The sequence below is a fragment of the Drosophila santomea genome, chromosome 3R, assembly GCF_016746245.2.
Source record: "Drosophila santomea strain STO CAGO 1482 chromosome 3R, Prin_Dsan_1.1, whole genome shotgun sequence".
NCBI lineage: Eukaryota > Metazoa > Arthropoda > Insecta > Diptera > Drosophilidae > Drosophila > Drosophila santomea.
This window is the reverse complement of record NC_053019.2, coordinates 2,901,360-2,925,945: the sequence shown is the minus strand read 5'-3', so window position 1 is coordinate 2,925,945 and position 24,586 is coordinate 2,901,360. Positions and strand designations below refer to the sequence as shown.

Here is a 24,586-nt window from a genome sequence, read left to right as displayed (position 1 = left end):
TGGACCGTTTTTAAGTTTGATAGCTTTATGACACATTTCGAAAAGCAATGCTCTTAGCAGGGTCTCCCAGTTCTGTCACTTTTAAAATAGTTTAGTCTGGACACAATCCATTTCCTTCATGCCTTAATGCTGGTGTCCACATCGATGATAATATAGTGTCCGATTAAAGTATAAATTTAAATTTAAAAAATATGACAGTTCATTTTATTGAAACATAAGTGTTTAAGAAAAAGGGGTTAATTTATTTTTTTGAATTTTTTTTTCGTTTTAAGTTATGGAGATAAGTTAGTCAATGCTGTCAATTTACTTCGAAGGTAATGGTCCTCCTGAGAAGCTTTGGTCACACTAGCTTTTATGTTGCTAAAAATTTTGGGGAAAAACGACATTTGATATGGGAAATATGTTTAGAAACTAAACCGCTAGGTCTTCAAGCAGCTACTAGAATGAGTCTCAACCTGGGGGGCTGGATCCACAGCTTCACCGTGACGGACACCCAGGAGCACAAGGGCGGCTACACAATATACAAAATCACCTCGATTGTAAGACGGTTTTTGGGGGATAAAAACTGTGCCAAATAATAAACCTCACCCACTTTTAGGTCTTCCCGAGGTCGGTACCTCAGGCCCTGACCTGCCTGGTGGTGTGGAAACGGTTTCACGATGTCAAGCGGTTGCATCGCGAGCTTACCCGGCGGCACAAGAGTCTTCAACTACCCGGCAAGTTGCCAGTGCCCACAGATAGTTCATATTTCAAGCGATTCGATGCAGCAGTCATCCAGCGACGAAAGGAGTACATCCTGCAGTTATTAGACTTTGCCTCCCAGCATCCGGCGCTGTACAAGTGCTCAACATTCACGCAGTTCTTCCAGGAGACGCCCTCACCAAATGGATCGCCTCTTAAAAAGCTATATGTGGAACGATCTTTACGGCTGCAGACGGAAGACAATGGCTGCGGAGGTGGTGGAAGACCTGGTGGTTCGGAAATAGGAACGTGCGCTGGAGCCATAGCCGACATATGCGATAAACTAGACTTGCCCTATGACCCACACGATGCTGGGGGCATCACGCCTCTAGATCCGCGTTGTGATAAGGAGCAAACAAGCAATGAATCCCAAGCCAAAGAAACTGAATCTGAATTAGAAACTAAACAGGAACCCAAGACAGATATAATCCCGTCTAAAAGGGATTACCTACGCCTTCTTACGCCCATGGCTTCCATAGAAAGCGACGACAGCGACTACATTTATGAGGCGGCTCTAGAGTTCAGTCATGCCGTTCAAGCGGAGGTAAACCTTGAGTACGCGGAAGCCCACGAGCGGTACAAGCATGGTGTGGACCTGCTGCTCAATGGGGCCAAGCAAGATAGCAGCGAGGAGCGCAGATTTATAGCCAAGGCGAAGATAGCCAAATACTTGACTCGGGCTGAGGAGATACACGCCAATTTCTTGGCTAACGATTGTCCGACAAAGAAGCTGCAGTTCCAGCTCTCTCTGGATACGATAGACGGCGGAAGTGTGACCCATTTGGAGTGCCCCTGGAATCAGTTGGCCCGCTACAAGGTGCTGCAGATACTCCAAGATCGTGTGATGCAGGTGCAGTGTGTGACGAAATCGCAGCAGCCGGTTGCCATTATGAAGGGCATCGAGAAGCCGGCCAGTCACTCGCTGACCCAGAGCATATTTTTGCCCCAACAGGTGCCTTACATGGTCCAGCTGCTGCTCTTCTTCCAGTCAGAGCAGAAGATTTTCTTGCTTTTGCGGCATGCCGAGGGCGGTAGGTTGTACGATTATCTGCAGAGCTACACGCCCACGGGTATTAAAAGCGAAAATTATGAAGAGCTTTTTCCATCGGACCGAGAGCATGAGGAGGAAGGGAAGGAGAAACCTCTTACATCAGACAGTGACGTCAGTGATTTGGTTCGCAGCTCCCAGCAGCTTTTAAAGTCAGTAACAAACACACTGAGTAACCTGCAAGCGGGAGTCGTTACGCCAAAGAAAAAAATTAAGGCGGATGAAAATCGCATCCGAAGTAAACCCATTCCGGAGCAGTGCCTGCGTCAGTGGGCTTGCGAACTGGCCATCGCCATACACAGTCTGCACGGCAAGGGCGTTATCCTGCGGGATCTGCACATGGGCAACATTTTACTGGGCGCCAAGGGTCAGCTGTTGCTGACGTATTTCTACCAGAACGAGGGTCTGAGCTCGGACGACAACTATGTGCACAAGGCGCTGAGCTTGGAGGCATTGGCTGACCACTTTGTGGCCCCAGAAAGACCGCTTACTTTCCGCTCGGACTGGTGGAGCTACGGCGTGGTGCTCTATCAGCTCCTGCTGGGAGTGGTGAGTTTAAAGTCTCCGATCTAAAATGTTTCGCTAATGCCAATCTGTTTTGCTTCTAGCCTTACAAAGTTACTCACCCAGGGCAACTGGAACTCTATGGTTGTGTTCAGTACCCTAGCGAGTCCTTGGAAATTTCAGATCATGCCAAGGATCTGCTGGAACAGCTGCTGCAGCTTTCTCCGGAGCTACGTTTGGACTACGATCAATTGAAGGCTCACGCCTTCTTCAAAGGCATCGATTGGCAAGTGGTTTTGGAACAGGGCACTGTGTCCACGTGAAAATAGCCACTATTCGCTTTGCTTTTATGTCCATAAAGTATTTTTGATTTCGTACTGTACCTGATAGGGAAATTGAATGAAATTCTATTTGTGATTTCATGCTTAGTTCTGATTGGTATTGATTTTAATTTCTTTAAAAGAATCTGATGTCGCTCCACAGCGATTAATTATGTTGTAAATCTGCTATATTATTTTCTAAATATTGTATATTACTTCTTGTCTTCAAGAAGAAGTGTTATAACCATCCCTTTTGTTTTCAAACATTTTATGTTATTCCTTTTTTGACCTGGAAGTTGATCAATTATTGGTACAAAATACGATTTATTTATACGTCTATTATATACATTTTCGAAGTGTCCTAGTGTATTGCTTACAGTTATAAATTTAACTAAATTAAATGTAGGTGTAACATAATTTGCAAGCCGTTTTACAAAATTAGTAAGTAATAAATTTGTAAGCCAAATGAGCCATTATACAAGATAAAAGGCATTTTATTGTCTAACTACACAACAGGAAATGGGGCTTAGCCTACGAGTAGGATAACTAGAACTAAATTTGTTGGGCGACGAAGCTTCCCAGTGGGTGGTCACTTGTCTCCCGTTTGGTAAGGCACATTTGGAATGCATTCTGGGGGCGGGGCTCTCGTGGCAGAACCCCTAACCCTGGACTAACCTAGACTTAGACTGAAGAAAACCGCATGATTTGGCAAGACTTGTGGATTCCGTTGTTGCAACTTGCATAATTTAACCTAAAAGGAACCTATGGCAATATGAAAATAGTAGCCAGAAACTGCGTGGGACTGGCCAGAAAAACTCCAACAGAGTGGAAATATTGACTAACAACAATATTATTTTCTTAGTAAATAAAATATCAAGGTTCTGGTTCTGGTCTTTCCGTACTTGTTATAGGATTATTTTTGAAAGAAACTAGTTTTAAGTAAACTGATGATGAATTCTACTTGTCTTTGAGAATCGGCTTTTCTGGAGCCCCACTTTCAGTCGGAGGAGCACAATTGGAAATGCTGCACACTCCACGCCCCCATCACTTCAAAATGGCCGCCGGAAACGGGCGCTCGGCATGCTGGTGGGCGTGGCCCAGCGTCGCTGGTGTTGTTGCTGTTGCTGTCGCCGGTGTGTGAGCATTTCTCTCAGTGCAAAAAAGGCGGCAGGACGTAGCTCTGTGCCTGTTGCTGCTGGGCGACCTCCTCGCTTTTGATCACAGTCTGCATGCCGCCGCTGTCGTTGTCATCGCTGCTGGTGCCGCCTGCGGATGCAGCTCCCCCCGTCGCCGTGGTCACATAGTGCTGGCCCTGCGCCTCAACCAGGTGACAGCTGGCGCCGGGACTTAGCTCTAAGCCGGCTCCACTCTGATGGCACTGCAGGTGCACGTACTTGGCCTCCTCGGCACTCAGGTACTTGCCATTGAGTTGCTGCTGCGCCTGCTGCTGCTGTTGGTGGGCATGGACGGTGACCAGGGTGCCGTCGGCCAACTGCTGCTGCTGCTGGGCGGTCTGTAGTTCCGCCGGCTGATAGCTTCCCCCATTTGGCACCGCCTCTTCTCCGTTTCCGGCCACCGAACCGGATGTGGCGCCCATTTCCATGCGCGTCGGACTGCCGTACTCGTAGTGCCGCATCGGGAAGAGCTGGCTTTCGTGCACATAGGCACCGTACTGGCCGGAATAGGTGCCATACGGACTGGCCGCCGGCGAGAGTAGGCTGAACTGGGGCGTCAGCTCGTAGGGCGTCTGGTAGCTGGTCCAGCTGTCCATGCTGCCCGGCGGCGTGACCGTCGTGGTCTGCGGATAGCTGGTAAACGGCGGGGCTAGGGTTCCGGGATTGAGCGTCGCCGTCGGCGGAGTACTCGTCTTGATGTAGCCAGTCTTGCGCGGCGGCTCGTGCTTGCGCCACTTTGCCCTTCGGTTCTGAAACCACACCTGCACCCGGGATTCGCTTAGATTCAGCTTGATGGCAAGCTCCTCGCGGGCGAAAACATCAGGATACGGAGCGCGTTCGAAGGCTCGCTCCAATTCTTCCAGCTGATAGGCAGTAAAGGTGGTTCTAAAGAAAAAATGGAATATACCGGTATGTATGTATATGTAAATGTATTAGTTGAAAGTCTGGGTGGGTTTTATATAGTACAGTATGGTACAGTTGGTCGTATTATAGGGATTGAAACCTACGTACAAACAATTCTATTCAAAAAAGTTAATGTATAAAAATACTCGGATGTTTTTTATTAAACAATCTATTTGTAATATTATAAAAGGGTTACGAGTTGAATATATAGTTTAAGATATTACTAAACTGCACTAAGAGAACCACGTTCTGTAGATCTGTCACCGTTGGCCACCTCCGCTATGGAAACTCATTATCTAATAATTAGCCCCCCAGATTGCATGGGATTCCCCCCGAGTTTCTAGGATGTCCTTACGCGAAATTGCTCATACGCCCCGTGGTCACGGCCATAAATAGCAAGTGCTATCATCTTGTGCCTCATAATTTCATTGATTTCCCGTCGTTAAATTAATTGGGAGTGGAGCAGCTCCAACCGCTTACCTCGTTTTCTTCTTTTTGATGCCATTGGGATCGCCCTTCTTCTTGTTGCCGCTTCCGTCCTTTTTGGGAGCAGAAGCTGCCACGCCTCCCGCTGTGACCGCCGCTCCCTGAACGCCGACGACAGCGGAGGAGGAGTTGGTGTTGCCGGTGCCATTGGTGGTGCCATTGACCACCAAGGAGGAACTGCTCGGGGGAGTAACTCCAGCTCCACCCGCCTCCAATTGCGAGCACATCTCATCGGGTTTCTTGAGTTTGCCCCCTGCGGATCCTCCGTTGATCATCACGGGTGAGGAGTCCTGCAGCAAGCCGTCACTGCCATGATCCAAATGGTCCAGATGATGTGGACTGCCGCCGTAGAGATGCTGCAACTGCTGCTGCTGCGGCTCATACTGATCCTTGGGCGACGAGGAGTAGTCCAGCTTGCCGTTGAGTGGGTGATAGTCCAGGATGCCCACCAGCTGCTGCTGTTGCTGCTGCTGCTGGGAGGACTGCTTGTGCAGCAGGATGCCATTGTGGGTGGGCGGGGGCGTGGCCGTGTAGTGCTGATGGTGTTGATGGTGCTGCTGCTCCACCAGCTTCTGCGGTGCACTGATGTACTCGTACTTCTGGCTGGGCGAGTAGCAGCCGATCTTGTTAACGAAGTCCAACTTGGTCACATAGTTGGGCGATCCTCCTGCGGCGGAGCCTGCTCCTACACCTCCTCCGCCATTCGGCAGAATGGTGTTGCAGTCGGGCAGTCGTTGCTGCTGCTGCTGCTGTTGGCTACACAACTCGTGGACACTGCCCAGCATCACGGGATGCATGGCCGTTGAGGTGGGCATCAGGGGCTTGGCGCCCAGTGGATTCAGCGGGCCGCCGCCGAACTCCCCGAAAATGGGATCATCGAAGCTGTCGTGCTCCATCGTCCACGTCTCTAATCCTTGGATCGCACAGAAATAACACTAAGCACACAAAACACTAGCTAAACACTTGCACCACTGCGACACTTTCAATCCATTTAGTGTATTCGGCTGATTTCGAACTCAATTATTGCCGCTGAATTTTCAAATCAGTAGTTAATTGCATTAGGCAAACACATACATAACTGGTGGGTTGCTGGTGCTACTTGTATATCGGTTAGGATGTGAGATATTTGGGAGTAGAGCTGCACGCTCACCGCTCGAGTCTTTGGCCTTAATTGACTCGGCTACTGGCGATGATTGTCCTTTTATACCGGCGCAGGCGGCAGCGCAGCAGCAGCGCCGGCAGCAGCCAATCGCAGCCCTCCGGCGGCCGCCATTACCGCCGTGCGAGCGGGATGGCGCATGCGACCGCCGCTCTGTGCATTTCATGCTGGCGCGTGTGACTTTTCCGCTGCCCCTGCGATTCGACGATTTTCTTTTCGGCGGGGTGTGGTCTCCCCTACATTGCGATTTTTTCCTTTCCTTTCATTTTATTTCTTTTTTTTGACTGTGTCTAGCTGCCTGGGTCCAGTTTTTGGGCTTCAGCAGCGCAGGCACGCGGCTACCAGCAGATCGAGATATTCTGGGAACGGAAGAGTACGGCAGGATGGGGTCCAGGGAACGGGACTTTCGCCTCTACGGGCGATCAGTTCCTAGTTCGCATTAAAGGACTCTAATGGGTTTATTAAATTTGACATTTCTTGGATTTTGTTTACTTAAGGATATTACTTTCAATGGGAAATTTTCGGAGTATCTTAATAATCGCTGAAGAAGTAAGAATGGTCATATTAAGAGAACCACTTTGTGAACTGTTTATGTTCTGGTTACGTAGCAGTTACAAGCTACCGCATACCTAGTAATAAAGGTACATATATATATTATACTATAGAAGTGCCATTGGTTCATTTGGTCCATTACTTGTCTATTGGGGATAGGGTATCAATTTGGTTTGAAGCAACAAGTATGTCTATTACGGCTACGAAATTCGAAGACTTTTAAGGGCTTTGGAGGATTGAGTATATGAAAGGTAATACACAAAAGCTTTGTTTTTCCAGTGGTTTCTATTTAAAAGCCGTTTATTCAGCCAGTGGAAGAAGTTATTGCCAAATGTAAGCATTAAAAGTTCGCTAAAAGGAATAAAATTACAAAGCTGTATGCATTTAGATCGAGCTAGGGAACGTTTCATAGATAATTCTTTAAATACCAATGCACTATCAATCCCAATTTGGCGTGCTGTTGTTGGCACTGCATTGTCACAGATTAGTTCCGCCTGAAGTTGCGAGAGCCCATCTATTCCGCGTCCACCTCATCCGAGAGCGGTCATCGCCATCCCTAACAATGCACCTTCATCGTCACACATGTCGGCCGGACAATTAACTTCTGGCGAAGGAATTCCGATGGTCGTGGTTCCAATTGGACTCATGAGGGTGCTTCGACTCGACGTTGCAACCCCTGTAAGGGCTTGACTTGGCACGCTTGTGACCTTCTTCTTCCACTTCAGCCCATTCCCATTCCCAATTCCAATCCATTTCCACTCCCTGCTCGCGATCTTCCCACAGCGCGTGTCACCCTCTCAAGGATTGGCGTAGTCCCTTCTGTTGCGTGTGACCTTTTGGCCAGATGCTGGTACTCCGATCGCGGCGAGGTGGGCACTTAGTCAGGGGCTAAGTTATGGCGCATTTGGACAGATCCGAAGATTTCACGGGGCATTTGAATGGGAAGTGAAGAAGGCTGCCGAATCATGTGGGCATTGCAGTCGAGGAGGGTGAAAGTGGGCAAAGCGATACACTCAAATGGAGGTTGAGATCGGGGATCTTTGAGGGAAAATAAAGGGCTTAAATAATGTAAAATACAATTAAGTAATATGCAGCTACTTAGTTATTTACTAAAAATTAAGTATACAAAATATATAAAATGTTAAGCTCATGTATTATAGGTTTAATTAAAAGGTAGATTTTGCTTTGCTATTCTAGAGCTTTTGAAGAAGTTGCAACTTCTCAATTTATTGTTTTACTCATTAAAAGAAGAATAGCTGATGTCAAATATAAACCAATTCGTCAAAGCAACCAAAAACCATTAACGTTCTTAGCTGTTAGGAAAGTAAAGAGATTTTGTGTCAAACCAATGTCAAAGTTCTGTCCTCAAAGACCAGCCCGCATTGATGAAATGAAATTCAGCGAGGAACTTCAGCTTCCCAAGATCCCACAAAGGATCCACGAATTTTCCCATCATAAGCGACCAGCGGATAAGAAGAAAATCCATCGAATTCCAGGCGGAAACAACATAAAAATCTCTTTCACACAGACGGAACCGGACGATTCGATACTTTTCGGCCTGGCAGGTTCCAAAATGCGGGCAAAGCCGAGATCTCTAAGAGAATGGACGCAGGGCACGCGATCAGAGCCGAAGATGCAAACAAATAAATACACCCCATACTGTGGGTACTGGGTCGCGACCCTGAACTGGGAGGGATGGTTTCCGAGGGCAAGGAAAGGAGTCGGGGTCGTTGCGTGTGAATAATCAGGAAGTATTTTGCATTAGCCAATGCGCCAATTATGTGGGTTTGGCTGCAAGGATACCCGGAGGGGAGAGGATACGGAAAACAGGGACGAGGAGGTTGCAAGGACGCAGTCAGGAAGGGAGATCAAGGAGCGATGATAGCATCTCCTCGAGCAAGATCAAAAGTTAATTACTCTTGATCCTCGAACCCAAGGAGGTTAGAGTATGATACAGGCAATCACTGGCTTCCAAATGAGGTTGGCGATAAATCGAAGATATCTGAAAAGGTCTTTATAAGTCCAAAAAAGAGTTGTCGAACCTACGGGTAGGTTTTCTTTTTAGATAAGATGTGTTCTAGATTCGTTGTAAAGTATGTAACAGGCAGAAGGAAGCGTTTCCGACAATATAAAGTATATATATTCTTGATCAGGATCAATAGCCGAGTCGATCTGGCCCGCAAACCGCCCAAAGCTGCCACGCCCACACTTTTAAAAAATGTTTTGATATTGTTTCATTTTTGTATTGGTCTTGTAAATTTCTATCTATTTGTCAAAAAACTTTTTGCCACGCCCACTCTAACGCCCACAAACCGCCCAAGGCTGTCACGCCCACACTTTTGAAAAATGTTTTAATATTTTTTCATTTTTGTATTAGACTTGTAAATTTCTATCGATTTGCCAAAAACCTTTTTGCCACGCCCACTCTAACGCCCACAAACCGCCAAAAACTGTCAGTGTTAAAGACTCTCCTTCGCACTTGCACTAGCTGAGTAACGGGTATCAGATAGTCGGGGAACTCGGCTATAGCGTTCTCTCTTGTTTTAAAAATGTTTTCTCTTGTTTTAATCTAGCTTAGACATCTATAAAAATGATTGCGCAGTACAGTTGCCGCCGTTTGGCCAAGTGAGCGCCTAAGCTTTTGCTGAATATTTTCTCATATCTTTTCCATAACCATTAAGATACACACACTGGCAGGCGGAAAGACAGCCAGACAGACGGATCCCCGGCTGAGGGGTAGGCAGATACTCAAGCCAATCGCCACCACCATCATCACCATCATCATCGCATCCACACTTGTCCCACCGAGATGACAGTCCATCCTCAGCAGCGATATCACCGCAAACAGCGACAACAGTCGAAAAAATTTCACCTTAAAATGAAATAAAATAAATGTATGACGGTCTTGATGATCTTGTAAAATCAAGGATGTACTTCGAAGCCTTTATGATTATAAAAATCCTTCGAAAACAATGTATTGTGTAATTCAATAAGTCTATAAAGATATCAAAAATATTTATTTTTTAAACAGTTTTAAGGGGGAAGGATAGTTCCAAAATAATCATTCTAGCTAATTTGAAAGTGGAAAGTGGTATGTATTTAGTTGTCCAGGTCTATACCTTCAAATCCCGTAGTCCTGTAGTTTCGCGTAGCTGCTCTCGGTGTAGAAGCATCACCGACTTTCCCTCATCCTCCATTATCACATTGTATTACGATATCAGCGGAGGCAGCGACGACATTCTGTGTCGTGCCTCAACACTCGCACATCGGCTATATCTACTATATCTACTGTATCTACTATATATTTTCCATGAGGCGGCGATGCTCCATGGATGCGCCATGCCCGCGTCGCCCATTCCCATTTCCAGTCGGGTTTGCTTGGTGCGGCGATTGTGATCAGTTCGCACAACGAAATTCCAATATGGCGGACGCAAGTACCGCTACACGGACGCTCACACGGACGCACACTGGTGCAGGAGAGAGGAGCAGCGCTCATCCATACAGATGCGCCCAATTAAGCTTCGTTAAGATCAATTTAAATCCCGCATAAAATATCAAATAGTTTTTGTATTTTAGTTCCACTTCTGACTCGGCTGTCGCTATTCGTTCTCGCTTTCAGCGTTCAGTGGAAAACAAGAAAAAAGCAAAAAACAATAAATGAAAGGAGGAAAAACCTCGACTTATGAACGTGAATACACCGAGCGAAAAGCTAAGGGCAATTTCGGAACTTTTATAATGCTTTCCAGGTATGCAGTACAATAATTGTTGCATTTTCTTTGAAAAGTTCTTCAATCTCATCCCATCTTAAACAGAAATGTTCTCAATGATCCTTTTGAAAAATTGCCATTTTCGAAATAATGTGCTTTAGGTTAACTCTGAGTAATTAATATTTTTATTTAATAACTAAAGATGATTATTACTAAAATGATATTCTTAAAACCTTGTCTACACCTAGATTTCAATTCCAAATGTGCGCTTTCAGTGCACATTTCGAAATCTACTGCCCACGAGACAAAGTCTGCAAGTCGACCCGTAGATACAAGCTGTAACCGGACCCCTCCCCTAGCCATCCAGCGAGTATCTGACCTGACAAAGACGTATAGTTTTTTCCCCATTTTCGGTTCGTTAATTCCCCATGGCACTTTGGGGTCCACACTTGCCTGGTACTTCGTACTTGCTCTTGCTGTTCTTGCTCCTCCCAGTCTACCCTCTTTACATGATATTGTATGTACATATATACTAGAAGGGGGCGGATTTGGGACGTATGCGTACTTTATGTCTAACATCTGACCCACGATCACAAACGTCCACTCAAATTGGTTTGTGCATTTTGCTTTCTGAGGCTGCTGTCTTATGAATTTGCCATCATTTACATGAGATTTTTTTGGGCATGACTGTACCCAGATCAGAGTTCAAAAAGTGAGGTGGGAGTTCGGTATAACATTCCATTCATATAAAATCAGAGTGGATATAAATTGAATTCGGGAGCCAGAACATTATTAAGAAGGTCTTCGTTGAACTTGAAACATTGAAATAAGTAATACATAATGCTAAAATAAAATCATGATAAACCAGTAAACTAATAAATAAAGTTCTCTTTTTTTGTTTAATACAAATGTGTTCATTCTCGGAAGCTAAAGGATTTGGCTTAACATCTCTTAGAGGATATCCCACCCTAAATTTTTAAAAATTGCTAAGTGTTAAATCAGTGGGTGTATCCCATTCCAGAAAACATTTAAGGACCAATTTGTCGCGGCATAATTGCTAAATAGCCAGCCCCCAAGCACACCCACCCACAAATCCGACTTAAAGCTTAATCCAATCAAAGGGAAAGTGAGAGAGGACGCCAATAAATTAAAGGCAATCACAATTGCTAGCGCATATCAGCCGCGATATATGGGGCATTTCACTATATAGAATGGGGAGATATAGCTGAAGATGTCAACCGCTGGCCCTGGCCGGTGTAATTGGCTTTGGGGCTTCTTGGGGCTGTCGATGCACAAAAAATCGCAAAATAGTGTGCACAATTCAAATTAATTGCCGACAATTGTGACTTATTTAAGAAGAAGGCGCCATTTAATGCCCCAACTGAGTGGTGGGAGTGCTCCACTGCAGCTGCGGCAGTGGACTTAAGCGGCACGATCACTCTCCCAGTGCAATTTGTGGTGTTATGTAATTGAAATCGATGACCGAGCAATGCAAATGCCTGCAAGCATTTAAGTTTGGCGCGAAACCGGCCCTTCAATAAGAGAAACAAGAGTTAGGATTCTTTCACACCTCCTACCACAATTTATTTTTGAAAGACTAATGTATCAGATATGTTCGAATTTTCAATAGAGGGTATTTCTCTTCCTTTATTTAATCACATGTAGTTTGGTAGTGGAAATGCACGCATTTTAAAAGTGTTAGCATAAGAGAGTCAGTGGAAACAGCCCTTCATCTAAACTGTAACGGAAATCTATCGATAGGCGCGGACTTGAATTCAATTTCTCACTTTGAGATTTATGAATGAACAAGTTGATTGCGTTGTGCGACAATAATTAATTAATTATTGTATTGTGGCTGCACTTGACACTCTCCTTCGCTTATCGTTTTTGGTGCTGCTGCCTGTACGGCGACTTAATTGTTTGTAATTAAATAAAATTGTACAAGGTCGATTACAAAAAGAGAGTGTCGTCGTCGCGGACTGGTAAATCCATCCATGGTAACCAATTTGTTTTAATATAAAATGCCGGCCGGCAATTCCATTTCGCATCCCATATAGTACGTGCGCGGCGTCTGAAAATTGATTCCTGCTCATTATTTCATTAAAAGCGTTCTGCCAATTGGCGGAACTCCGAGAATCGAAATCGTCCGGCCTATCAAATTGTCTCCGTGATTTTTGCTTGCAGTTCGATTTGATTTCATGAATGGAATTGTATCAATTGATTGTTTTGGTCTTGTTAGCGCTGCCTTTCCATCGTCGATAATTAAGTCGGGGGTGTGTTTGTCCATTTTCCCCACTAAACGGCTAAATAGGTTAGAATTATTGGTGCTGTGGTGCTCTGCATCGCCCGGTTTAATGAACAAATCAAATTGTCTAATAGTAATCCGATTTACTCGATTCGAGCTGGTGCCAAGCACTTCAATTGGCGAAGCCAGTGCAACTCGATGAAGAAAGTTATGGAAAGTGTTGCTATAGTATCGAAGTGTCTAGCCATCTAAGCATCTGGATAAAAAACATGCTTTTCCAAGAAAAATATAAATTAATATGAAGGAAATAGCTTTAAATTATACAAAATTATATATTTATATGTTCCATTTATGCAGTAACACAGAAATTGAAAGTAGATTTATTTTATCGATTTAAAAATATATAGACAGTATACATCACCAAACAAAGATTACCAAACTATAGATATCTAACTTGAAACTTGAATTCGAACTAGCAATTAACACTGAATTGTAAGATTATTTGTAATTTGTAAAGTATCTATCTCTAAGCACGTTCCAAGTATTTGATAATACGTAGATCAATAATCTTCAGAAGGTGTGAATTATCCAGAGATTGTATATTTTAACAAAACAAATAGGATCTTTATTAAGCTGGCAAAAAATTTCTGTCTGCATACCATACCATACCACACCACATACCATACAAAATTCAGCTCTCACATAAATTTGTATATCGAAATTTGTATTTCCGAAAAGCGTACGCACTGGATTCTGAGCCGGAGTCATGTAGGATTCCGGAGGGGTTGTCATGGGCGTCGGGAGGGGGTCGTCGTGACATGCGGGCAAGTTTAAATTGATCTTAACGAAGCTTAATTGGTTGCGTCTGTGTGGGCAAGTGTGTGTGAGCATTGTGTTTTCTTTGCGGCGGTGTAGGCTACACTGGGCCAAATTTCCGTATTCCAAATGCCATCTATCAAGTCGTTGTGCGGCAAACACTCGATCCCTTCGCTCAGTGCACAGTGGACATCCATTTTTCTGGGACGCTATTTTAGAATCAAAAACCCGATGCTTAGCCCATGAGCATAGTTGAATATCTTTCGCTGTGGGAAGAAATATTACTCGGCGTTGTTTTTAGGGTTCTAAACAAAATTATACACGTAAGCAGGTTTTAAAAACAAATTCTTTTCCCCAATATCTGTGTTTTGAATATCTTTAAATTACTGCTAAACAATGTCGTCAAAACACGGCGCGCAATCCAAGTTTACAATTCGTTTATTTCAGATATCAACTGGTTTCATTCTAGACGACACTCTGGGCGCAGATCTATAAAATCTTTGGACACGCCGACTTGAGACGAAAGATTTGCTAGGGGTAGTGGTATGCCAATTTACGATAGGTGCTAATGAAGTACACGATTTTTGGGGGCGGCTGGGATTTGTATGGTCGCTTAGGCGTTGGCGAAGTCAATGCCCTTCTGGATGTTCTTCTTCAGCTCGGGAATGGCAGCCTCCAGCAGCTTCTTCTCGTAATCGTTGAGCTTAGGCAGGCCGAGGTTCTCCTGGACTCCGTTCTTGCCCAGCACCAGGGGTGTGGAGAAGAAGGTGGCCTCAGTGACGGTGGACTGCACGTAGGAGCACTCGATCACGTTCTTCTCGCCGTTGAGTCCCTTCAACAGGGATCCGGCGAAACGGGCGCCAGCGTAGGCCATCGACAGAGTGGCGGAACCGGCTCCGGCCTTGGCCTTAACGACCTCGGTACCGGCCTCCTGGATGCGCACGGTCAATTTCTCGATGGTGTCCTGGTTGCCCTTGAACAGGGGCTGGCTCTGGGAGAGCACGGGCAGGATGGTCACGCCGGAATGGCCGCCGATCACGGGGATCTGCACGGTCTGGGGATCCACACCCAAGGCATGGCCGATGAAGGCGCGGGCACGCACCACATCCAAGGTGGAGACTCCGAACAGGCGCTTGGGATCGTAGACACCAGCCTGAAAGAAAGGATGGCATAGGAATAAGGTTCTCTAGCAAGCAATAATGTAGGGCATCTTACCTTCTTAAGGATCTCGGCAGCGATTGGCACGCAGGTGTTCACCGGGTTGGTGATGATGGCCACCAGGGCCTTGGGGCAGTTCTTAGCAATGGAGTTGGAAATGTCCTTGATAATGCCGGCGTTCACGTTAAACAGATCATCACGGGTCATGCCGGGCTTGCGGGGCACTCCAGCGGGGATGACCACCACATCGGATCCTGCAAGAGGTAGGCACAAGCATGCATCCATCACTGATTAGTTTGCAGGTACACACTTTGAGCATTGATCTTTTATGGGTTCAATCCCAGTGGCTTCTGCACTGATAAGTAGCCGCTTCTGATTACGCCGTTATTAATACCAATAGCCATTCCGTGGCTATCAGGGTATATATTCTCTGCTGCTTATCTTATCAGAGCATAAAATTTCTTTAATGCAAATCACATGAAAAAACTTTGCATATATGTATACTAATGGTAAAATCTAAGTCTTTATTATATTTATAATTGGATTAAAATACTTAAGTGAACCTATTTTATGTTTTGAACATCTACATATATCTATTTTTACGATGGATAAATTTGTATTGAATGCACACAAATACTATTTTACAAAACTTGATTAATATTCAGTATTTCGATTTATTACTTTTAGTACATACAAATCTGAATTGATCATTATTTGTATATAGTCTTCAAAAAAAATTGGATTTTTAAACGACCACAAAGAAAAGCCAAGCACTCAAGTACAGTGCATATCATATCATTAGAGATAGTAGTGGGTTCGACCCCTCCCCCTGCCGAACCACCACCACCAACAACCCTAAGCAAATTTTCCACTGGTATCCGCTGGTCACATAACCTCACTCGCGGCCCCTGCCCTCTACTCACCCTTCAGGGAGTCGCCCAGCTGGTCGGCACCGATGAATCCGGCGGTCTTGCTCTTGGTGTCGATGTGCGACAGATCGGCGGCAACACCGGGAGTGTGGACAATGTCGTAGAGGGCCAAGTCGGTGACCAGGGGATTCTGCTTGAGGAGCAGGGAAAGCGGCTGGCCGATTCCTCCAGCGGCACCGCAAACGGTCACCTTGTAGTTGTTCTAGATCAGAAATGCAAAGATATGGCTACAGTCGCGATGTTATGTCAGGCTCTATATACATAGTTATGGCTTGCGGATGCAGTGGATCACCCGCCTCTGTTACGTAAACAGTTGCAGTGAAAGGGGCACGATTCTGGCCGGAATTTTTAAATTTGGAAGGTAACAATGCTCACCTGTTGGCCAACCGAGAAGGTGCGCACTCCCTGCAGGGCCAATTGCTTCGTCACTTGCTTAAGCATATTTGCAATGTTTTTGGTTACAAAATGTATTAGTTAAAACAATTCAACAAGAGCAGTTCTGCCAGCAAAATCCCACGGGCCAATGAAACGGATTTGCGAATCCATGTTGTTGTTGTTGCCGTGGGGGCGGGGGAGAGCAGGGTTGCTTTCGCTTCAGAGCTTTCACGTGAATCAAAGCTTTTGGCTGATTGGTGATTTGGAGGAAAATTTCATGTGTATATGAGCTATCTATTTGTTACGTATATGCTTACAATGTTTCGGAACAGCATCCTTCTTCATGCAACTATCTAAATTGCAGTTGCAGGGAAGCAAATTCAAAAATTGGAATTTGAGCTTGCAACTATCGATACAAATTGAATGGAGCTGCCAACTCAGCTGCAAGTCCTGTCCAATTGAGCCGCAAAATCGTATCGACCTATCGTTTTCCGATATCAATCAGATTTATTTATTTTGGTTCGACCCTATAAATGTTTTTTTTATGCATAAAAATAAGGCGCTGTTGAGAAATGGAATCATAATGATGCTCACTACTAATAATTAAAGTATTTTACCAGCTGCCTAGAATGTATTTCAAGCTGTAAGTGATAAGGTAAGGGGCATACGTGAACTCCTATTTATTGTTTATGTTTATAATCCAAGAAATCCGTGGTAATTACAGCTGAAGTACTGGCGCAAGACTAAAGTCTCAAGTAATCAACAATTCAAACTGTTTAAGGTAATCGTTTACAATTGTATACCGTAAATATTCCGTGTACCCATGAATACATCAAATACTATTTAGCTAACTCCGTGAGGCAACCATAAAGATGTCATCTCTGCGCTTGACCCAACAGCAACGGGAGCATTTAAGCCTGCTCCAAAGATCCGCGAGCTCTGTGGTGGAGCTGTGCAAGTCAGCCTTTGATTACCTGATCAATGGGCCCAGTCCCGGCCGTTACGAGGTTATGGCCAAGAAGTCCTCGGATTTGGGCAGCCCTGAGGCAGTGCAGCAGGCAGTGGAAGCGCTGATATCGCTGCTTATCAGCGTGACCACCAGGGTGGGAGGCAGTTCGGTCGACACAGAGGTGATTCTGCGCCATACATTCCCCGATATAGGCGCCGATGTGCTCGAAGTTCTCGAGCAGTTCGTCACCAGCAAACGAAACTTTGTGGAGGGCTCAATCAAGTCAGCCAACATACGTGCCTATCGGCTGGTCAACCTGGACTGGCGGCTGGAGGTCCGCACCGCGTCGCGGAGTCTGTTGGATCAATGTCAAGTGGTGGTGACCATGAAGCTGTACCTGCACACCGAACCAAAGAACGAAAACCGTGAGCTGCTAGCGGTGGACGTCTCCGGGCGCAGCGAACAAGAGCTGAAGGCCATGCAGGAGGACGAGCGACTGCATCGAAAGGATATGCTGGTGCAGACGGATGTCGGCAGTCTGGTGCACATGATCAAAACATTGGAGGACGCGTTGGCCGAGTCCAAGACACGGCGTATTCGCAACATTGTCGACGGCATACACTGATACGATTTTAGAACTCATACACTTGTTAACGATATTTTAATCAGGACCAATTTATTAAAACTAAAATTAACTAGAGAAGGGATTGTTTCCTTGTGAGGCCAGGGCTTGGGCGGCGGCCGCCTTCAGAGCAACCTTCTTGCGCTGCCGGTTCTCCTTCTTCTCCTCAGGCGTCTTACGCAGCGCCTTGACGCGACGCGTTTGGATGGAGCCTGTTTGTTGCTTGCCCAAATGGACGCGTCCCTTGGTGTTGCCCAGGGCGTCCGTACTAATGTTCTTCTTCTTGCCCACCTTCAACTGCTTGGGCTGTTTGCGTGACTGCTTGTACAGATCCTCGCTGGCGATCTTGGTGCGACGTATGGAGAAATCCGCAGAGGGTCCGATCTCCTCGAGCTCAATGCGCGGCGTCCTCTGACCAGATTTCTTCAGCAGTATTCGGTAGGAACGCATCAGAATGTTCATGTCATCGGTAACCGTGAAACTCAGAACGTGCTCAATGCCCTGCAGACGGATCGAATCCACCTTCTCGCGCTGGAAGGTGTCGATGAACAGGTTGCGAAGGCGCCTTAGTTCCTCGGTCTGTGCCCATTTCGGACCATTGAACACCAAGCAGGGCTTAACGCAGGCTCCAATTTTCTCGTTCTTAAACTCGGAAATCGCCTGATACCGCTTGATGCCCAGTTCAAACATGTCTAACACCTCGTTCTCGAAGATCCTGCCCAGGACTATGTTATCAGGCCGCTTTTTTGATGTGGAACCGAACGTAAACAAAGCAGCATCGTTCTTCATGGTCAAGCTGGGGATTACAAGAAAGTTTAAAGCTAAATAAACTTGATTTAAGGTATATTGCTTTGTCTAAACTTACAACTCCAGAGAGGAGGGATCGTCAAAGGGGGTAATGTCGTTCTTGCGATTCAGCACCTTAACCAGCGGCTTCTTCAGCGCCTGCAGATCCTTCATGCACAGCTTCACGTTGCCACCACACTTCCTTCCATCCAAAAACAACATTGTGCGGGCGGATTCAATAAGTTGCGGCTCCCTGGCCAGCAACACTTTCTTTCCCTTTCGGGTTTTGGGTTTCCTGGAAGCGCAGTTGGTTTGATTTCATTGCTTTTTATTGCATTTTTATTGCTTACCTGATGCGTAAAAGCGACATAATCAAACTCTTTTTTAATTAAAAACCAAGTCAAATAAACTAAAATTCACGCGCACGTGCAAGTACGCTGCGGGGTTAGAGATGTGAAAACATCCGCTGTCTTATCGATAAGATAGATTAGCCGGCCGTTTCGATAGTTGTTTAGCTACCAGAAGATAAAAAATAAATGAATTTTCCTCAGATTCAAAGCCCATTTTGAACTTAACCATTGAACAATATAATATTAGCAATATAAAAATGCTACATTGTTTTAATTTATTTCTACATTTCCCATTGTACTTATATATTTTGCCATCAATAGCTGCAATAGTTGCCATTCACCCCGAATAACAGTTACGTTTCTTCGTCGTTTGTAAATAAATATCCGGGAAATGTTATAATTATGCTGCGCAACGGCCAGAATCAAGCGCAGTTGCTGGCCCGGAGACTTGGGCAGCTGGCGCGTGGAATGACCAGTTCGAAAAGGGTCACCAGTAAAACGGAGAATCTAAAACCAAAAATGCCAAAGCCACCCATAGTCGAGATGCCGTTGGAAGAGCCCCTGAATGCCAGCTATTTGTCCAAAACTCTGGGTAAGCTAAGACTTTTAAGTTGGTCTAGGAAGTCACTATTGCATATTTTTAGGTAGTAATTATCGCTCTTGGGCGGCCGCTCTAGAGAAGCACCCAGAGCTCAAGACGTTGAAGCGAAAAGACTTGCTGAACTCCTACGACACCTTGAAATCACTGGACTACAGTGTGGACGACATCATATCGAAGCCCATGATCATCTACTATGGTGCTACCACTCTGGCCAATCGACACAGTGTCTTGCAGGAGTGCGGCTTCCACAAAGTGACTGTCCAAACGCTGGCCAAATATGTTACGGTGGTCAACAAACCGATAGAAGTCTTGAAGGCACATAGTTACATCCCTTTTGATGTGAAGGTGGCGGAGCGTCTGGCGGGATATTTTGTGGACATTAAGCTGCCGGTGGAATTACGCGAGCTGGAGAGCGAGACCCTCACACTAAAGAGCTTAAGACAATCCCTGCTCAACGCTTACCTGCGTGAACGTCTTCAGATGGACGACAATGATCTACAAAAGCTGTGGCGCGTGTACACCCGCATCCGCCACAAGAGTTTTCGAGCAGTGCAGGACACCATCGAGCTTCTGACCAAAGAGTTTAATTTTCCCGCCGAGCGGCTAAGAAAGAATAGTTTTCTGCTTTATTCGGAAGCTGATAACGTGCGCCGCATCCTGCGAGAGGTACCTACCATTGACTCACAGGACATACGCGAAATCGGCTTCCGACGACCCAAGATTTTGATGTCCACCTGCGATAGTCTGAAGCAAACTCTGCAACACGTCCACGCGTTTGGCATCAGTGAGGATGCCGTTCTACGCTGCCTGGAGGTGCTCACGCTTGGACCGGATACGGTTCTGGAGCGACTAAGAGATCTGCAGGAGATCGAGGAGTTCCAAGTCCTGGGCACCAATCCGCGAGTCTTAAGACTGGTGCACTACCAAAACAAGGCGCGACTGCGTCTGGATTATCTCAATCAACTCAAGGTTCGGTGCGCTTCCTTGCACATCCTTTCATGCGGGTCCGAGGCTTTCGCTAAGTAAGAAGCTATATTATCTCATTGGCTGTCTAATCAACTAGCCTTATTCCAGATTTGCCAGAGATGGCTCTGATCGAACTAAAGGCCGCGATATAGTCGTCTACTTAGGCAATGTGCTGGAGAAAGACGTGCAGGTGCTGCGCAATCTTCTCTCTCGTCATCCAAACTGGTGCCATATACCTTTGCTGCACGTAAAGCAATGTCTGGAGTACTTACGCAGTAAAAAGTTTAAGCTTAAAGAGATATTTGCGAATATACACTTGCTTCTTTATCCCATGTGAGTGGTATACGAATTATATAAACTATTTTTACTTAATACTTTTGGTTTTTTTTTTTTTAGCAAACGCATTGAAGAAAAAATGCTCCTTCTGCAATCACCCGACGCACAAGAAGAACTTCAGTTGCCAGTGGCGAATTTCGATTCGTTAAGCAACAACGAGATTCTGACTCTCATTCTCTACCTAATCGAATCGGAGTTCCACTTTACGGGCGACGGCATCTGGACGGAGCAACATACACATCACGTGGAGAACTTTAACAATCTACTGCCCGACTTTCCTGAAAGTCTCAATAAGGTCTACAAGTACGGCGTTAAGCCTGCAGATAAGATGATTATGCAGCACTTGTAGGTTGCTCAGTGAAATTGTAAATAGCTTGTTATTAGAATTGGAACGTATTGAAACCCAACCCGCGCCTTTGGATATATATGCAAATCTTTACTAATTTATTCAGATTCCAGCTTCAGGGCAGCAAAGTCCGTCTCGGTTTCCGTGATCAGCTCATCCTCGTTCACCTGCAAGGGAGCACATCGTTTCCAGAACGCTTCGTCGTCGTTGGCGGGCATGGATTCCTGCGGGAAAGTGTGCAGCGATAAATCGTTGAATACATTGTGGTGCTCATAGTCATCTTCCAGTGGGGTCTCTGTACAATGTTCTACTATTCTTGTTATGTGGTCATCCCGGTTCCTCGGCGTCATGGTCAGCATTTCGAAGCTATTCGAGATGAGGAAAACGTTGGGCAGTGTCTCCCGCTTCCAATTGGACCACAGGATGTTATGCATCAGAGCGTAGGGGCAGTGCGGCAGATAATAGAGCGTGGGCACCGTGGCCTCGTGCTTGCCAGCGCAGTCTTCGCTCATTATGCTTCCGCCGAACAGTTGGATCAGTTCCCTCTCGGTGTCTCTGAAGACGGGATCGTAGTACAAGGTCTCTGTGATCTTGTGCTGACGCTGCAGTCCAATCACAAAGGCAGCCTGATGCAGGGCATGGTAGGTGCGGGAAAAGGGTCCCAGTCCCAGGCAAACAATACGTTCCAACGGTTTTTTAATGCCTTCTAGCTGCTGCTGGAGTGTTTCCATGGCCACCAGGAAATAGTCGCTCTGGCACATTTCGATGCACAAGTTCTCCAGACGCCTAGAAGTGGATTTGGTTTTCGGGGACGGTGCCTTTGAAAAACACACATGAAAAACTTACGGCTGAAATTTCTCCACATTCACATCCGGGCAGTCGATTAAGTAATCGCTTTCAGATTTATGGCGGTCCCGCCGCCGCAGGCACTTACGAGCCACCCATTTCTTACGCGTTACCACCTGGAAATCCTCTCCAGAGTTCGACATTCCGAAACGTAAATAAACACTCTTCTTCTTACCACATGGTTTAGTGTGACCGTATTTGCCACAGAGGAAAAACAAAGTGGCTTACTAAATTATTTTTTATTAAAATATATAACCTACTAATATATATATTATTTATATATATTTTGAAATATTTTATTATGGCTTGTTTAACATATATAATAATATTGAATTAGACAGTCTTAGCAAAAAGTGTGATTTCTTTTGTGTCAGTGTATCAGCTGTTTCCACTGCAATTTCTTCACATAGCTGTATTTTACTGCGTACCAAGCAATGAACGATCCCAACAAGGCCATTAGTGTAAATCTCTCCTCGCTGCTCAGCCTGAAGGCGGAATTGCTGAGGAAACAGCATGAGGTGAGGGTGGCCAAAGCCACCAAGGCATCCGCCGCCGATTTTCGGCCTGCCAAGAGCAGCGGCGACAAGGATAAGTCTAGTGAGCGGAACTACAAGAAGGTCGGAAGCATCGGCGATGGCGCCAAAGTGTATGAGGCTGAGGACCATGCCCAGTTGGAGAAGTCACGACGCGTCTTGGAGGCCAAGAGCAAGTACTACGACCGGATGATCCGCAATGGAGGCAGCCTCAACTCCGATGATAACTGCCTGGTGATGTTTAACCGCAAAAAGCAGGAGGCAGACCATGAACAGGAGCATTCCTCGCATAGGTGTGATTCCCGCCAGCGACCGAGAAGCAGCAGCAGCAGTTCCAGCAATGATGAGGAATGCCACGACGATGATGAGGTGGAGTACGTTGATTGCCTAGGACGCACCAGGAAATGTTTGCGAAGGGACTTAAAGGAGGTTCAGAAACGCGACAAGCAACTTGCCGAGAGCATGCCGGAGCGCCTGGATCAGACCAAGGCCAACTGGATGATAGACACCAAAGGCAGCCGCGAGCTGAGCAGCAACCATAACAGCGACGATGACGATGGTGAGACCTTTATTGGGCCACGGCCAACAGAGAGCGTCTTCAGCGAGGCCCTGTCCACGATGACCAAGCACGATGAACAGCGCATGAACTGGGAGCGCAAGGAGCAGGAAAATTTCGACAAGCCCGATGTCCACTACCAGGATGTCTTCTTCGACGAAGCTCGCACCCACGGTGTTGGCTACTATGCCTTCTCCACGGACGAAGAAGAGCGCCGAAAGCAGCAGTTGGAACTGGAAAAGGCACGCAAAGCTACGACTGAAGAGCAGACACGACGATATGAAATGCGCGCCAAACGGGACAGTCTCGTGGCAGATCGAGTGCTAGCCGCCAAAAACAGGATTCGAGCACGCAACGGCTTGCCCCCCATCAGCAAGGAAGACTACTTGCGGGAGGAACAGCAAAAGAAGGACGAATCAGCGGCCGATGCAGCGGAAAGAGAGCGGGAGGAGCAAGAAAGGAGGGAAGCCATCGATCGGAAAAAGGAAAAGGAGGAGGCGGAAATGGAAGAATTGCGTAAGGAGCACGTACGCGATTGGGACAAGGACAAGCCTGGTGTGGCGAAGCGACGCGACTCAGACAGCGCTGAGCCACCGGAGGAGGAGTGGAAGTATAAGGCCGAACGCCTGCCCATGTCCCAGGAGGAGTGGAATGAGAAGCAACGTGCCCAGCGGCAGGCAGAATTTGGTCCCATGCCAGAGCCGGTTCCCCTCAAGCGCAGCAACTTCAGCAGTATGCCTCCGCCACCGCCTTCGAAGTGGAACAGAGGCCATGAGCCGGAGTTCCACAACTTTCACAGCACCAGGCAGGAAAAGAAGTTTCAGCGACGGAGTTACAGTGCGTACAACGAAGACGAAGCTGATGAGCAACCGAGCACATCCAGTCGTGGTATGGGTGCCGCTATTCCCCCGCCTGCTGGATTGGATGACAAGGCTCCACCACCTAAAAAGCAGAAGTCCCAGGTCGATCTGGAGCGCTCCATCGAAGCGGGTCTCAGGTTCTTGCGCGAAAACTGCGACAAGGGCGTCCTAGGAAACAAGGCCACCTGGACGGCCAAGGCGGACTACTAAGTTAAGAAAGGCATACCTTTATTACTTTATTACTTTGTGTAAAGAATACTTTAGAAAAACACAATACGCCTAGACAAGCTTTCTATTGTCTGGTTTTTAAGCTAAGTTCAACAAATGTATTGTTCATTTTAGCTACGGCTAGATCGAATAGTGCATATTCGCAATTCCTGTCCATTTCAAGGGCCCTGTGCCAAATTGCATTTCGACAAAGTAAGCGCAATTGATATTTTAATTTTCCGGAAATACCTATTTGGTAAAGTTCCATCGACAAAGGGGATACAAAATTAAACGAAAGCTAAAACAATAAACAACTGCTATTTACTATTTTGGCATTCTTTTGTTTGCTCATCTAGCAGTACAAATTATTAACTAAAACGAGAATAAATTTTTAATACGGGCAAGTGTTAACTCTGACTACACAAAGTCCAACCTGGGACGCAGGGCCAAGGAATTGGAGGCTACAGAAACGTAACATAAAGGTAGCGGTGGTACTCTAAACGTACAAAG

General features: G+C 46.1%; 8 protein-coding genes across 10 annotated transcripts; 4 read left to right on the top strand and 4 right to left on the bottom strand.

Annotated features, from left to right (window-relative positions):
• Nucleotides 1–270: 270 nt before the first annotated feature.
• On the top strand, nt 271–2,721 carry LOC120453154 (ribosomal protein S6 kinase delta-1). Its single transcript, XM_039637710.2, has 3 exons — nt 271–539; nt 599–2,338; nt 2,398–2,721. Exons 1-3 carry the CDS (start codon nt 318–320, stop codon nt 2,614–2,616), a joined length of 2,181 nt encoding a protein of 726 aa, XP_039493644.1. The 5' UTR covers nt 271–317; the 3' UTR covers nt 2,617–2,721.
• Nucleotides 2,722–2,864: 143 nt separating this feature from the next.
• LOC120453156 (homeobox protein Hox-B3a) lies at nt 2,865–6,329 on the bottom strand. The gene is made up of 2 exons (XM_039637711.2): nt 5,172–6,329; nt 2,865–4,673 (listed from the first exon to the last, which is right to left on the bottom strand). Exons 1-2 carry the CDS (start codon nt 6,071–6,073, stop codon nt 3,764–3,766), a joined length of 1,812 nt encoding a protein of 603 aa, XP_039493645.1. The 5' UTR covers nt 6,074–6,329; the 3' UTR covers nt 2,865–3,763.
• A 7,747-nt stretch (nt 6,330–14,076) lies between these two features.
• On the bottom strand, nt 14,077–16,279 carry LOC120451630 (malate dehydrogenase, mitochondrial). Its single transcript, XM_039635487.1, has 4 exons — nt 16,119–16,279; nt 15,738–15,945; nt 14,872–15,068; nt 14,077–14,809 (listed from the first exon to the last, which is right to left on the bottom strand). The coding sequence occupies exons 1-4, from the start codon at nt 16,182–16,184 to the stop codon at nt 14,270–14,272; spliced, it is 1,011 nt and encodes a 336-aa protein (XP_039491421.1). The 5' UTR covers nt 16,185–16,279; the 3' UTR covers nt 14,077–14,269.
• A 323-nt stretch (nt 16,280–16,602) lies between these two features.
• Nucleotides 16,603–17,767, top strand: LOC120451632. Of its 3 annotated transcripts, none has more exons than XM_039635489.1 (3): nt 16,603–16,773; nt 16,843–16,899; nt 16,966–17,767. In XM_039635489.1, the coding sequence occupies exon 3, from the start codon at nt 16,991–16,993 to the stop codon at nt 17,690–17,692; it is 702 nt and encodes a 233-aa protein (XP_039491423.1). In that variant the 5' UTR covers nt 16,603–16,773; nt 16,843–16,899; nt 16,966–16,990; the 3' UTR covers nt 17,693–17,767. The 3 variants fall into 3 exon arrangements, with proteins under 3 accessions (XP_039491423.1, XP_039491424.1, XP_039491425.1); XM_039635490.2 differs by having other exon boundaries at nt 16,610–16,761; XM_039635491.1 differs by lacking the exon at nt 16,603–16,773 and having other exon boundaries at nt 16,824–16,899.
• LOC120451631 (ribosome production factor 2 homolog) lies at nt 17,710–18,974 on the bottom strand. The gene is made up of 3 exons (XM_039635488.1): nt 18,826–18,974; nt 18,555–18,770; nt 17,710–18,485 (listed from the first exon to the last, which is right to left on the bottom strand). The coding sequence occupies exons 1-3, from the start codon at nt 18,843–18,845 to the stop codon at nt 17,759–17,761; spliced, it is 963 nt and encodes a 320-aa protein (XP_039491422.1). The 5' UTR covers nt 18,846–18,974; the 3' UTR covers nt 17,710–17,758.
• A 174-nt stretch (nt 18,975–19,148) lies between these two features.
• LOC120451282 (transcription termination factor 5, mitochondrial) lies at nt 19,149–21,135 on the top strand. The gene is made up of 4 exons (XM_039634827.2): nt 19,149–19,417; nt 19,470–20,448; nt 20,501–20,725; nt 20,789–21,135. The coding sequence occupies exons 1-4, from the start codon at nt 19,228–19,230 to the stop codon at nt 21,075–21,077; spliced, it is 1,683 nt and encodes a 560-aa protein (XP_039490761.1). The 5' UTR covers nt 19,149–19,227; the 3' UTR covers nt 21,078–21,135.
• On the bottom strand, nt 21,072–22,135 carry LOC120451284 (SRR1-like protein). Its single transcript, XM_039634830.2, has 2 exons — nt 21,921–22,135; nt 21,072–21,860 (listed from the first exon to the last, which is right to left on the bottom strand). The coding sequence occupies exons 1-2, from the start codon at nt 22,061–22,063 to the stop codon at nt 21,173–21,175; spliced, it is 831 nt and encodes a 276-aa protein (XP_039490764.2). The 5' UTR covers nt 22,064–22,135; the 3' UTR covers nt 21,072–21,172.
• An 87-nt stretch (nt 22,136–22,222) lies between these two features.
• LOC120451281 (coiled-coil domain-containing protein 174) lies at nt 22,223–24,400 on the top strand. The gene has a single exon (XM_039634826.2). The coding sequence runs from the start codon at nt 22,355–22,357 to the stop codon at nt 24,077–24,079; it is 1,725 nt and encodes a 574-aa protein (XP_039490760.1). The 5' UTR covers nt 22,223–22,354; the 3' UTR covers nt 24,080–24,400.
• Nucleotides 24,401–24,586: the final 186 nt, after the last annotated feature.